Source organism: Patella vulgata, chromosome 3, assembly GCF_932274485.2.
Source record: "Patella vulgata chromosome 3, xgPatVulg1.2, whole genome shotgun sequence".
NCBI classification, from domain to species: Eukaryota; Metazoa; Mollusca; class Gastropoda; family Patellidae; genus Patella; species Patella vulgata.
In genome coordinates, this window is record NC_065881.2 from 77,143,267 (window position 1) to 77,159,278 (window position 16,012).

The window sequence follows — 16,012 nt, forward strand, 5'->3', positions numbered from 1 at the left end:
TGTAGAAAATTAACCTGTGTTAGTTTTCAACCAACATTCTCAAATTTTGTAAATTGATACATGTAGTTATATTTATTGAAAAACTATTTTTATTTTCTCTTCTAATAACTTCTAAATATTAAATACAAATCCAAGTATTCTAAATAAAAGAATATTTAGTATGTGGTATATAGTATAATATAGGAAGTAGGGGGGTTGGATGGCCAATGCATCATAAGGTCTGTCATTGAGTCAACTGGTGTGGTTTCGATTCCCCTGTTGTACGTCACAAGGAGTAGGGTCGCTTGAAAAACCGCATGGGTTTTCTCCGGGTGCTCTGGTTTCCTCCCACTGCTAAAGACCCATACGCGCAAGCAAATTATTGAAATAAAATTAAACCATATGTTAGTCCCGAAATGACCTAGTTCGTGTTGTGTGGACATAAAACCCCCTTTCCCTCTCTCTATATATAGGAAGTGATTATTTTTTGAACCAGTTCAATACATTATTGTCTTCTCCTGAGAGCAATACTCTTCAACAAAAGCCTAAGGCTCAAACAATACAAGTACAATCAACAGTCTTAGCGTGCTTGTTCTGTCAAACTAATCAATGGTATTAGTTTCAGAATTTTTAACTGATCTGTGAATCGGGATATAATTCAGTAAACTTAATGATATAAAACTAAATATTACTAAGAATTCACATCAAACCAGTCTAATTAAAATTAGATCGTTGTTTTAATTTTTGATACCCCACACTACATAAAGATCTAACTATGTCGCTGATCCCTAATTGTGCATTTTTTGAACAATATCAAATTTCTCGTGACTTAATCCATGCTAAAATGTACATATTTTTTTTTTTTTTTTCACAGTTAGTAACGCGAGCAAAATAAATAATCTCTCGACTTGGATTCAATCAGATTAAACAGTACAAATCAAAAGATTTTATCGAACACTTATAGGTGACACTAGCTTGTGTATATCGTCTGAGGAGAATGCCCAATATTGTAATAATTCATCATATATTTGTAAATACTGAAGATAATAGAACTATTTTTGGGCTGATATTCATTTTTGAGATTCGACTTTCACAATATTGTAGTTTGCCTGGGATTCAAAATCACTTAAATGAAAATCAGCAGATTTAAGATTATTTTATCAAATAACCATGAAGAAACTTCCGAGTTGCTAAAAATTGAATACTGGTACATCAAGAATATCCAATTTGTTATAATTTTAAGACTTGTATATCAAGACTGTGCTGTTTTATGTATGTGTAGTAAGAAGGTCCATTCACATGTTGACTGAACTTTGGCATGCAAATATTCGCATGGATCTTGAACGATTCTAGCTTGTCACTTCATAGGCTGATTTCTACTTCACATAGGCATGGATACACACACACACACACTGAGTAAGTCTATACATTTGAATGCAAAACTACTTTTGACTGCTGACTTTCGGTACCATTTTGTGCATATGGAATGAAATGAATGTTTTTTATTCTCATAAAAAAAAAAAATTAAAAATTCTTTTCCAGAGTTTCTTTATATGATAATTGCTCAGAAAGAATGATGAACAATTGATTACCATTTTTTTTTTTTTTTTTTTTTTTTTGTACCTGAACCCACATTTAAATATAATGTCTTGATATTTTTTGTTTTTGAACTTGAACACACATTTAAGATTAATGTCTCAATATTTTTTGTGTTTGTGCCTTTGAAACCATTTATTTTGTATTTCAGGTGGTTGTTATTTTCATATCTTCTGTCAGATTTATATTTCTCCTTTATATTTGATTTGTCGTGTTTATTTACCTCCTTTCTTGAAATATTCCACATTAGAATATCCGGTTTATATAGCAGCCATAGTACAGTTTTATTGGTGTGAATGGGCCTCAAAGATTATTAAACATACATTATGCAAGAGCTAAATCTGCCTATTGCAAGTCTTTCTTTAGGCCTGAAATGTTATATAAACTATTAATTAGACCATAATCAACTCTCAATGTCATCTTATGTGTCCGATTTTCATTGGATTTGAATCCGATCTGCTGTTCAAAGCTTATTGATGATTAAATGCAAAAATGGTTAATCAAGATTTTGTTAATTATCGTGGCAGCGGTAACAATGACAATCGAGTCGACAGTGATTTTATAAAAAAGTTTTTTTCGGCTTAGAGTGAAGCAATTTGACTGAAATTTTCAACATATTCCCTTTACATTATCTAGTTTTTAACTATTATAGTGATAACTGTCAGCTCTTTATCTAATCTCCCATTATTCCCCTTTAAATTAACCAATAAATCTGTGTAATAAACTGCATATTCTTCATGTACCAAGTTTTATAATTTAATAGCAAAAAAACAATCTTCATCTATATTCTAAAGGCTTAGTTGAAAAAATTTCTTGCTGAGGTATTTATTTTGAAAAAATATTTTATTGCAGATGAGGAAACATGTCCTTTTATTTTAATTGTTAAATCTACGTGGAAATCAAATTGTTTTCATCATTCTCGTTGTCATGATGAAATCACTGTCATTGTTATGACTGTCAATAAAAAGGGAACTCCATTGTCTTCAGTTAACAGGAATACAAGTATTAGTAACAGACAATGGAGTTCTGAAAATTGTACTGTAGGGTTTTCTTATGATTTTATTACAGAACATTTATATTTTAATAATAGTCAGATATAGCTTTATATAATAACTTAACTAAGGGTTTGGTATATTTTCAGATAAATACTGGTATTGGAGACTTGCTCCTAATCATAAAGCATTCCATTATGGTGTATGTTCTGAAAGTGATTCTCCTCCACTAGAACAACTTCATAATAAATGTAGGTATTGTTTTAAATAGAAAATACCTTTAACCCTTCCTGAGCTAACCACTTCATACCCATAGAGGGCTATACAAATATTGAGTAAAAATCAAGCTTTAAACCCCGTTGTCTGGATTGGCTCAGGAAGGGTTAATATAGGCAGTTAGGCACAACCAATAAACAGACTGAAAAAATGGTACAGAATTAAATACATATTTTTCCAAAGTAGATCTAGAATTGAGAAAAAGTATCTTTTGTTGTCAGTGGTAATTAAACTTGAGAAGTTTTAAACCCAACTTAATTTATTTCATATTATGTCAATGTTGGCCGAGAAAGTTGGTTTCCCCTTGTTAGTTGTTCGGATGTTACGAAAACCCGAGGTCCCATTGAAATTCGATATGAGAGTAGGTCGTAGTGCCACTATCTGGGTAAATTTTCACTAATAGCAAACTGTATGGCATATACCCTTCTTCATTAACCCAGTCGGAGCAGAACAGAAGGACGTTAAACTCCATTTCATTTCATTTTTGGACCAGTAACTAGGTACTAAGCACTACTCATTTTGCTGTAGTTGTTGTTCTTCTTCAAATTCCTGAGTGGTTTAACGTGTGTGCGTGAAATGGCAAGGTCTGTCATTGAGTCAAGCTATGTGGTTTCGATTCCCCAGTTAACATGACAAGGAGTAGGATCGCCTGTCCAACCTTGTGGGTTTTCTCTGGGTCCTCCAGTGTCACCTACACGCACAAGCTAATTATTGAAATAAAATTGAACTATATGTTAGTCCTAAAATGACCTAGTTTGAGGCAATGAAAGTTAATCCCCATTTCTATCTCTCTCCCCCCACCCCCATAGTACACTTGTACTTGTTTTAAAAATAATACATTTTTATTTGTTAAGTTTTAATTGTGTGGATATTTCTTGTTTTCAGTACCAATTATGGATATTAAAGGTCTACAAGTAGGAAAAGATTGTACACATGTTAAAGAAAATAGACCTAGAAAAGGGGTAAGTTTTTCTCTACCAATTATATTATTAAATGGGTTTTTACTGGTCATACTAAACCAGATTCTAGTATTTGAAATACAGCTGTAAGTATTGTTGAGTGAGTAAAATGGAAGATCTATATATTAAAAAAGAAACAGATATAAATGAAATATCAAGATACAAAAACATCAACAATGAGATTTGAATCTCAGGAAGGAACCAAGATAAACACTGGTACCTAATCAAACCATGACACCAGATGGAAAACCAGGCTACTGAATCAAACCACGACACCAGATGGAAACCAGGTTACTGAATCAAACCACGACACCAGATGGAAACCAGGTTACTGAATCAAACCACGACACCAGATGGAAAACCAGGTTACTGAATCAAACCACGACACCAGATGGAAAGCAGGTTACTGAATCAAACCACGACACCAGATGGAAACCAGGTTACTGAATCAAACCATGACACCAGATGGAAAACCAGGTTACTGAATCAAACCACGACACCAGATGGAAAACCAGGCTACTGAATCAAACCATGACACCAGATGGAAACCAGGTTATTGAATCAAACCACAACACCAGATGGAAACCAGGTTATTGAATCAAACCATGACACTAGGATGGAAACCAGGTTACTGAATCAAACCACGACACTAGATGGAAAACCAGGTTACTGAATCAAACCACGACACTAGATGGAAAACCAGGTTACTGAATCAAACCGTGACACCAGATGGAAACCAGGTTACTGAATCAAACCACGACACCAGATGGAAACCAGGTTACTGAATCCAACCAGGACACCAGATGGAAAACAATAAAATTATAGTATTTCTTATTTTCATTTAATGTTAAATTTTGTAATTTGTTTTTTTTTTTTTACAGACAAATGCAAGTGACAGTGCCTTTAGTATAATACCAGATACCTCGGAATCATATAATTTTGTTGCTTCATCAGAATTAGAATTTGATCATTGGACGGATGGTATCAATGCCTTATTAGGAAACCCTGTAAGTGTTTTTCAAAACCAAGTTCTTAGACATTTGATTTCAATCTGTTTCACAGAGGATTACGAAAGTGTTCTAATATCTCTGTAAAAGTTGACTACCTTTAACATGTGACGTCTCATCATTGGCTCAATGGCGCATGCATTGTTTACATAAGACGTTCTAGTTCGGGCAGAATAGAGACTTTTCCTCATTTTAATACCCATTTGCACTATATAGGAAATAATTTTTACCTACAAATACGTCAAACGCCTTTATTTATTTTTCTAATACATAAAAAAAATGTTTTAGAATTTCATTTGTCGGTGAAAAAAAATTAATATTTGTGGCTCATTAAGTCCCATTGATGTCATCCTTATCAGTGATTGTAGCGGCCTAGCGAAAATTCACTGCTGATCAGTGTGATTTAATTTTGTTACTTCTGCAATGCAAGAAGATGAATTTTGTTTGAAAGTTATTGAAATCCAGGTTCTGTTCTCTTTGAATTGTAATGAAGCAGTCAACGGGTGGTTGGGTGGCCGAGTGATCTAATGATGTGCTGTAGATCGTAAGGTCTGTCGTTGAATCAAGTGGTTTGGTATTCATCCCAGGCTGATAAGCAATCTGATTAAAGATATGCATGAGCTAAATCTGCTAACTCATCCAGACCATAATCAACTCTCGATAATCAACTGGATTAGAACCCCATTTGCTGCTCCACTTTCATTCTTGATTTAATCATGAAATGGATAATCGAGACTATGTTTTTTATCATACCAACTTTAGTAATGATGATCGAGGCTAGGCTGAAAATTCAATCGCTAAAATCTTGGTTTAGAGTGGATCAATTTGATTGAAATTTTCAGCAAATTACCTTTACATTATCTAGTTTTTAACTATTATAGTGAGAACTGCCAGCTCTTTATTTAATCTCTCATAATGTATCTTTAAAACACAGATCCTATTTCTTTTCGTTTTTTATAGTTCAAAATTTCGTTTTACTTGTTTTTACTACACTTGGATCTGGAAGAGTTGTTATATAACAGCCTTTCTGGATGATGTGAGGGATTAGCCAATGAAACGGTCTGTTACGGCGAGTTCTGGGCATGCTGTGCAAGGAACTGTGGGTAAACCACTAGAAACGTCAACGCTGATTGATTAATCAATGTCTGGCGCCATAGGGTCAAAAGCTTCCTTTACAACTGGTCAGAACTTCATGTAGTGTAGGCCATTCAAAGTATAACAAAACGAAACGAAATATAGATCTGTATCATAATCAGATTGGCTGATAAGTGACAAAGAGTATTGTTCATGATCTTTTCTCCGGGATCTCACTGCTGAAAACTCCTACTTACACATAAATTATTGAAATAAAGATCACCATATGTTAAGCCCCAAATTATAAGCTATTTTATGTTCATCTCCCCCATATCTCTTGCCCTCTTTTTTGTGAACACTATTAAACTGATCTTTTACTTTTGCCTTATTTAAATAGTTGGGTGATTTTATTTGATCCAGGGGGGTTTGGTGACCGAATGGTTAGCACATGCACACTGTATCATACAGTCTGTCATTGAGTCAACTGGCATGGTTTCGATTTCCCGGTTGTACATGACAAGGAGTAGGTTGCTTGTCCAACCTCGTGGGTTTTCTCCGGGTCCTCCAGTTTCCTCCCACTGTTAAAGACCCCTACGCGCAAGCGAATTATTGAAATAAAATTGAACCATATGTTAGTCCCGAAATGACCTAGTTTGTGTCAAGTGGACCTCTCTCTCTCTCTCTCTCTCTCTCTCTCTCTCTCAGTCTCTCTCTCTCTCAGTCTCTCTCTCTCATTTGATCCATAGATTAGTGAAATGTAAATGAACTAAATTATTTTTGAATATTTATAAACTGATATGGAATAAATACATGCTATTATTATAAAAATATCAATTATTTCAGATGACAAGTAGAAAAACAGAAGCTGATCTAGAAACTTTACTGAGTATGGAGATTAAACTACGTCTACTAGATACTGAGGGTATTACCATACCTAAAAATCCTCCACCTATGCCTAAAGAACCAAGTAATTACAACTTTATATATAATCTATGAATGTAATCATCTTATTACTGCGTTATTGTAGCATTTTAAAATCACCATTTACGTCTTCACAGAAGATCGTAACGTATTTTACGACTTCACAGGAGATCGTATCATAATGTTTTAGTTGTCATCAGTAAGCTCAATATGCTCATTGATATTCATAAGAATATAATTCAAATATTTGATTTTTTATCAATTTAATCAAAGAAAATTTAAGATATATATACTAATCTATTATATATTGTTATAGCTGTTCAAGTTTTAGCATTGTCTGATATATTACTAGTGGTTTCAGTATTTTTCTTCTTGTATAACATGAAGGGATGACCCTGGGCGATATAGATGTGTTCATCTCATAGTTTGTTAAATAAAAGAAATAGAAGTTTGAATAAATTGGTCTCTAACCGAGAAATCTGGTCATGAATTCAGTTAAATAGAAGTCTGGTCATGGATACTGGTATAATGTTTAAAAGGCCACAAGTGTAATTTCAGTATTTTTATCATTACTATCTTCTTATACTAAAGGGTATTTATTAATATTTACCATGTCATATATTTATGATATACAAATCACATTTTAATGTGTAAAATAATACAACTAGCTAACTGATGAAACAGAACAAAAACTTACCATTTAGTAATTTATTATAATATTTATGTAGATATATTTTTAAAACACGACTTATTAATGAAGTATTCTATGAATATTTGATGGTGTAGATATTATTAGTAGTAGAAAAATTTAGTAGTGATTTTAAAGGAAGAATAATCCTGGGACGTTATGATCCTGAAAACATAAATTAAAATAATTTATAGAATGCAGTCTATTGAATGGCTAACATCAAAAGTTTTAAGTTTTCGTGAATGAGTCCATCAATGGAACAGGTCGCTATACTAAATTAAGAAGAGTTAACTCTCATTTGCATTGTGCAACTTGAAAATGAAGAATAAAAAAATGAAGATTTAACAAGAATTGTTATTTTCATGTTGGTACTACATCATTGATCCAGATAAAAAGAAAGGAAGAGAATATTCGTAACCACAGTATTCAGGGTTAGGACAACTTTCTATTGGGACACTCTGTATAATAAACAAGCCCAAGATGTGCTGGGTAGTTTTAATGAGCTAGGATTAGGTATCCAAAGTATTTAGATAGAGATAATCTTTATTTGTTAACATTGTGGTTTGGAATAACCTCATCCTAAAAATAAATCACCTTTGTTTTGCTGAACTGATGAATGATCAAATTAATTACCATAGGTCACAGTTATTTGTAGATGTGGTTGTATATTTCTCTCATCTGTGTCCATTAGTCACTCAAACTCTCATAATTATCTTGTAAATTCTCTAGTAGGTCTCTTGTTTCAAATATATTGACTGGCAGTGAAATTTACATCCCATAAAATTTCAAACAATTTAACCTTAATTTAACAACAAATACAATTAAATTTATACTTTTTATATATAAACACAATTAAAAATTTATTTTAAAAATTGTCATTTTCTTTGAAAAAGATATTCTGCTAAAATTAACTGGCTGGCAATATTTCGAAGGAAAAGCCCAGCTACAATTCTTGGTGCTATCATTTGTAGTTAGGTGTGAATGAAGTCTATAAGTTTTGGTCGTTTCTCCATTTTTCTGTCACAAAGTTATGGCCCAAAATCTTGAGAATTTTCTTACAAGAGAAATTTTTTAAAAAAATTTTGAATTGATTCGAGTTATTTGGCTAGATGTTGTCAATAAATTTTGTGTGAACATTTTAAGGTCACAATTCTTAAAAGCTGCTGGAGGGCTTTTAATGTTTGTGTAGGAATACATTTAAAGATACATTCCCATGTACAAACTGGGTGATTTGATGATATATATGGACTAAAAACATATTCAAACTAATTAATTAATCATAATTTTGCTTCGAATCTTTCTCAAAACATTGTAATTGTCAGGGAATAACCTGCTATAAAAAATTGATCAAAAGAGGTCATGTTTGTGTCATGTGACTTACCTCTCTCGGTACCTAGCAACGGGTGCGAAGCCGGAGGAGAACTCATTGCATATACAACTCATTTATTGAAGCCCAACAAATTCTCGGATTATCCACAGCCCAAGTTTTTTCCGTGGTTTTTAACTCAAAAATTGTTGCACCATCAACTTGATCAACATATACATCAAGCGCTCACTAACGCTGGGAGGTTAGGCAGTCTTTGTGTGCTACTTTCGACGTTACTCGAGCAGACATCACTAGTCGTCAGGTTGCTGGTTAGGGAAACCCTTACATTTTTGCCCTGTATGCACTCCATGGGTGTTATTTATGGAATCCAGTATTTTTCTAGTAAGATTGGATGTTTCTACTTTCCATATATACCAAAATTGCCATACTTTTATTGGAAATAACCACCCGATAAATACTTTTGTGGGAAAGTATCTTTAAATATGATGAACTTAGTTTAGTATATTTATTTTATACATTTATACTGTATTATTGTGTATATCATTTGCCATATTAATACTGATTTTACTTATTGCCATATATAGACATACATGTATGTATGTATATATGTGTTCCAAATACATATGTTATTTTGAATAGAGAGATTAATGAAACAAATACAAATAATGACACATTCAGATTATAAAATGATCTAAATATATTCTTGTATATACACAAAAGTGAAAATATTTTACGTTAAATCTTCAAGTTAAGTAGAAAAACTTGTAATACTATAAGTTTTATTCGTAGATTGAGACTATATGAAAAAAGATTAACATCAAGCCAGGTTTATGTCGAATTTTCAACTGGGAGCAACTGATTTTAACTACTTGTAAGAGTGCTTATCTCGATCGAATCAGCAACTAGTTATTTTGAGTGAGCTGTAAGTCGTGCTCCGGTTGACCCATTTTCAGTTGAAGCCAGTTGTTGAAATGCCAGTTGCTTTCAGTTGCCGAAACGCCAGTTCCTCACAGTTGCCGAAACACCAGTTGCTCTCAGATTCTGAAATACCAGTTGCTCTCAGATTCTGAAATACCAGTTGCTCTTAGTTGCCGAAACGCCAGTTGCTCTCAGTTGTAAGGTCAACATAAACCCTGCTTCACATTATGTGTTTTGTGTCATGATCATATTAATAATGACATCAATATAATATTTTTTTATATGTTAGAAATCTTACTGAAAAATTCTCTAAAAGTTATATCTTTTGTGGTATAATTAAATTGAAAACCATGAGATTTTCTTTAAATTGATAAAATTGAAAATATTTTGCAAGGTTACTGAAAAATCCTTTTGTTTTTACAGTTATGTTTAATGAAAACCATGATTTTTTTTATTTTAATTTGCTGGAATTGAAAATATTTTTAATATTTTACAAATCTTATTTAAATGTACTTGTAAATTACACATCAACTTTTGAGTTATAATTTTGTTGCTTGTATTGAAAACCATATTTTTTTTTAATTGCTAGAATTGAAATTATACTGTAAATGATATTAATTTATAATTATGCATTCTGATTACACTATTTAAAGCTTGAAGATGTAATATTGTAAATGCCATGATAACAGGGTTATTATAAGAGAACCAGGGTTTAATGTGTTGTAGGTTTAGTAGGGGTAAAACTGTAGAAGTGTATAAAATGTTATCAATCATATACATGTACTGCTCAATAACCTCTCATCTTAAATATACATTCTTTAATGACAGAAGATAATTACCGGTATATAATACCATATTCCACTGAATAGAAACAAGCACACTGGACTTCTATAGTGAATTCCAGCATATAATCGATCTGTAAATTGGTTATTAATTGTGGTTCGTTCAATCATGGGGTGTAATGTCCGGCTTCCATCCAGAGTGATATTGCAGACATGCTTCCTGGGAAACTTGCCAAAAGAGCCAGTCATATTTAAAAGGCCGGTCAATAGGATGGGAATGGAAGTGTCTCCTCCGTCCCCTGAATCAGTTGTTAAATGTCTCTGAAGGATTATTAGTACCGAGTACTGGAGAGTTGGGTGGCCGAATGGTTAACCGAATGGTTAATGCCTGTGCAATGAATCAGTTGTTAAATGTCTCTGAAGGATTATTAGTACCAGGTACTGGAGAGTTGGGTGGCCGAATGGTTAACCGAATGGTTAATGCCTGTGCAATGAATCAGAAGATCTGTCACTGAGTCAAGTAGCATGATTTCGATTCCCTTCTTGTATGTGACACGGAGTAGGGTTGCCTGTCCAACCACAAGGGTTTTCTCCGTGTATTCCGGTTTCCTCCCACTTCTAAAAAGACCCCTACACACAAGCGAATTATTGAAATAAAATTGAACCATATTTAAGTCCAAAAATGACCTAGTTTGTGTCAAGTGAACCATCCACCCCCCTCCTCCCCCTCTCTCTCTCTCTCTCTCTCTCTCTCTCTACAGGGTACTACATGGAAACAAACCACATTGAATTTTAGTTTGGTGATTGTTCAGTGGAATATGGTAAAAGTAATCATAAATGAAACAATTCTCATTCCATTGTCTGTTTCATGTTTTTGTATATTTGCTTCTATTGACCAAAATGAGTTTTAATAAACAATGCATATGGATATATTTCATATTTGGGTGACATGATTTTAAGATGTTTCCTCGCAGCAAACCTTTCTTAAAAGCTTTTTTATGCAATATATTTATGTTTAGAATTTTATAGCTTAAATTTTTTTTAAAACTGAATTATTTAATTAAAATCTCCACATAATACCGGTATGCAAAATTATTTTAGGTAAATGTAAAATGTTTCTCAAAGGAAATCGGACACCCCGCTTACCCTTACATTCCTACGACTTATCAGTGACGTTTTTACTTCTGTGGGTCGATGCATAAACCTGATAAACCATCGAATTCTTGAAACTGGGAAAAGGATCGAATAATTTCTAAGTTTGATTAATTGCTTATAAAGTTATCGTACCTAATGTTACCAAACTTTGGGTTTGTTTTTGTTTTTGTTTAGTTTAAAGTCGCCAATCCTGATTGTTCATTTTTCAGACAATATGGAACTTACCCCAGCTTAATCTGTACTCAGATTGATTATTTGATATTGGCCGAGAAAGTTCATTTTAGTCGAAAACACTTAAGTATACTTCAAGTATTTATTCTGCTTCAATTTTGATAAAAAATTTTGAAAAGTTTATATAATCTTTAGAATAGCGCGTGTGCTAGCGATTATTTAGCGGATGGTGTCATTCCTCGGGGTATCATATTCTTACCCTCTGTACATAAGTCGGAACGGAGTTTAAGAGGAATGCCGGACTTCTGCTGAAAAATGTAGCGATTTATGACCCGAAAATACGGTAATTTTGGAGGAATTTGAAACAGTACAGATCGGCAGCAGTCGGCACGCTTTCATTCTATCGTATTACGAATTTTGTAGGAATATTACTGACAAATTTGAATACCGTACGGGAATTAAATATGAAAAATAACGAGGTGCACCTATTTTTATATTACGGACGAATTTGAATATTTTGTTTACACGTGATTTTTGTGTGTGGTCTAAAAACTTCCATTTTAAATAACGATAAGAGTTATGTCCCTTTATTTTCTGTAAAAATGTCCGACAAGAAAAATTTTGAAATCCCATCACTGCTTTAGATAGATGTGAATCAGAGTAGAACCGCATTACAAAACAGTATACTAATTTTTGGATATGGCCGCCATTTAGGGCAGAGATCTATTCTCGAAGTATTAAGTAGATGGATATTTGTTTGCAGAATACATTGTAGGTTACAAGTGACTTAAAATCCCTCAAACGACAATCAGGAGAAAATAAAATTATTTGATATCTGATAGAATATAGTCCGAACCATCATGTTTTGATCTTAATGTTGATTATTATGTTTATGCACGGACTCGACACACCTGTTTTATTTCTCAGCGTTTATTATCTTGTATATTAGTGCTGCTGTTAATATAGGTATATATATTGTCATGTTGTGTCGTTCTATCATTGTAAATGACATATGACATATTACATTAACCAAACGGTGCTATATCTGTATTTTATATAAGCTTATTATGTATATTATCATCATGAGTATATCAGACTCGGATCATTCATGTGTGTTATTGTTTTTGTCCTGTATTTCGTTGATTAGCATTGTTTTAGATGTAATTTCAATTAGGAAGATATGTAAATTTTAAAAATTCTCGAATGTGCTTCGTATGTCGTTGGTGCTATTACTGATCTTCTCACACACCATGACTTAACATATTGATAAATCTGATTTAAATACAGATCTATATTTCGTTTTGTCTTTTTATACTTTCGATGGCCTACACTACATGAAGATCTGACAAGTTGTACTGGAAGGTCGTGTCAGGGTCGTACAAGTGGCTTTTGACCCTATGATGTCAGACATTGATTAATCAGCCAGCGTTGACGTTTCTATTGGTTTACCCACAGTTCCGTGAATGGCACGCCAAGAAGTCGCCGTAACAGACCGTTTCATTGGCTAATCCCTCACTTCAACCAAAACCGCCGTAATATAACAGCTCTTCCAAGATCCTAGTGCAGTGAAGACAAATAAAACGAAAATTTTGAACTATAAAAAAATGAAACGAAATAGGATCTGTGTTTTAATCAGATTGCGATAAATCAGTTGAGATTTTTTAAGATTTGCACAACCACATGTGAAGTATTCTTTATGTTTATCTGCTCACATAATTTAGATTTTTTTTTTCGTTTGATTTTATAATGTTAAATATTATTGCTTGCAGATGCTTAGAACTACAGTTTGTTATACATGTATTAGAAACAATTACCGTATTATATTGGAAACCAAAGGTTTAATACAACTATTCAAGTTTTTACTCAATATATATTTATTCAATGTATATAATAATTAATTAAATATATAGCGTATATGGGCACATTAACTCAACTATATCAAATTTTAAAATAATATTCTGTACATAGAAATATATTATAATGCCTTAATTGTCAAAATATCATCTTTTTGCCCCCCTGAGTGTATTACGGTGGAAAATGTTTCTATGAATGTAATACAAAATATATCAATCTGATTATAAAACACAGAACCTATTTCGTTTCGTTTTTTATAGTTCAAAATTTTGTTTCACTTGTCTTTACTTCAAGGATCTAGGAAAATTGTTATATAACCCGTGTTAGGGTTGATGTGAGGGATTAGCCAATGAAACAATCTGTTGCAGCCAGTTTTTGGTGTGTGGTGCACGGAACTGTGTGTATTCTATCGTTTCGTTTTTTTATACTTTCGATGGCCTACACTACATGAAGATCTGACCAGTTGTAGTGGAAGGTTACGTCAGGTGTCATGCGAGCGGCTTTTGATCTTATGATGTCTGACATTTGATTAATCAATCAGCTTTGACGTTCCTTGTGGTATACCCAAAGTTCTGTGCACCTCACGCCCAAAACTTGCTGTAACAGACCGTTTCATTGGCTAATCCCCCACATCATCCAGAACGCAGGTTATATAACAATTCTTCCAGATCCTAGTGTAGTAAAGACAAGTAAAACGAAATTTTGAACTATAAAAAACGAAACGAAATAGGATCTGTGTTTTCATCAGATTGCATTTTTGCACAACCTGTTTAAAATGATAGCAGAATCAACTACAGTCCACTACAAATGGGATCACTAGGGAAAATATTCCTTGATGTTTTAGTCATCTATATAAGATTTTTCCAAGATTCATTATTCAGTGGATTGCTTAGCATGTTCAGTTAAACTTAAAATGGGCTTTAAAAATAGATATTAATTAAGACAGATATTATCACAATGTTTTGATTTATTTTGCTCAGCAGATTTTAATTCTTTTATAAAGTTATAATTTGAGGTTATTAAAAAAATACATGGGCAGCACTTTTTTAAATGAGTCTAAAAACAAAGGCTTCAAAAATGGTGCTTTATTATGCTCACCTACTGAAGAAAAGAACATTATTTAGAGAATATTCTGTTTTCTTGACCATGAAGTTATAAACCTATTTGGTATAATTTAATTAATCTAGACTTTTTACTGTAATATATTTATGATTTAGAGTACATGGAGATTTTTATTCTAGAAAACTTAAATCACTTAATATTGATAGTAACTTAGCATTATGAAATTCAGGATTTCAGTTACAATTCATTATAAGAGATTAAAATTAATGTGAATAAGGATCTGTGGTACAGAATATTAGATTAGAATGTCGAAGATCATCAAATAGTTCAGTGTCAGTGGCAGGCAGAGGTTTGGTGATGCTCAGGGCCAACTCCTTTATAGCATGCCCGCAAGACTCGGGAGGGGGGGGGAGGGGATCTAGTCGTTTCACACGTTAAACCATAAGATTGCCATTGAGTCAAGGGGCTTGGTTTCAATTCCCCGCTTGTACGTGTCGAGGAGTAGGATCGCCTGTCCAACCCTGTGGATTGTCTCAGGGTCCTTCAGTTTCCTCTCCCACTGCGAAAGACCCCTATGTGCTAGCGAATTTTTGAAATAAAATTGAACCATATGTTTGTCCCGAAATGAACTTGACCCCATTTCTCTCTCTCTCAAGACTCCACTAAGGGCCTAACACCAAGAAAGGAAGGCATTTCAAATATGTAAAAACAAATGAATAATCGTTTTATTCAAATTATGTTAATGTTAACCGTAAAAATGAATTTAAATTTCATGGTTGATTGGATGCCCCCTGAAATGGATTCCCCTGGCTTCCCTCCTCTCTGCAGGCCACTGTTCTGTGTAGTATCAATAGGTAATGGATCAAATAACCTCACAACTTTATATTATATTAATATTATGTTATTCTTATGTTCATATTTCTTTGTTTTTTATACATTTATGGAATCTATATAGTAGTATGATATCATTCTATGGAGAAATAAAACAATTTTTAAATTTTATGAAGTTTACAAAAGAAACTGTAGTTGTCTCCCTTGAACTGTCAACCATGCTTGTTTTCTTCCAACCCGAATGACATTCATTATGACATTTACTACACGAATTTGGCACGTGTAAAGTTTGTTTTTTTTTAATCCAAACATCTTTAACGCGATAAGAGTTCCAAGCCAACGTATGCCCAGGATTCACTAGACTGCAAAGATTTTCTCAACACACCAGATCCCTTCGACGCCAACATCAGTAGTTCGTCT

General features: G+C 33.1%; 1 protein-coding gene across 3 annotated transcripts in view; it reads left to right on the plus strand.

The window, feature by feature from the left end:
* LOC126816603 (engulfment and cell motility protein 1) overlaps nucleotides 1-15,763 on the plus strand; it is a 39,970-nt gene extending 24,207 nt beyond the window's left edge. For all 3 annotated transcript variants that reach the window (XM_056099486.1, XM_050543283.2, XM_050543284.2), the window contains 4 exons: nucleotides 2,717-2,818; nucleotides 3,729-3,805; nucleotides 4,684-4,809; nucleotides 6,727-15,763. In XM_056099486.1, the coding sequence (XP_055955461.1) occupies nucleotides 2,717-2,818; nucleotides 3,729-3,805; nucleotides 4,684-4,809; nucleotides 6,727-6,879 (458 nt within the window). In that variant the 3' untranslated portion in view covers nucleotides 6,880-15,763. The remainder of the gene's footprint in view (nucleotides 1-2,716; nucleotides 2,819-3,728; nucleotides 3,806-4,683; nucleotides 4,810-6,726) is intronic.
* The last annotated feature ends 249 nt before the right edge of the window (nucleotides 15,764-16,012 follow it).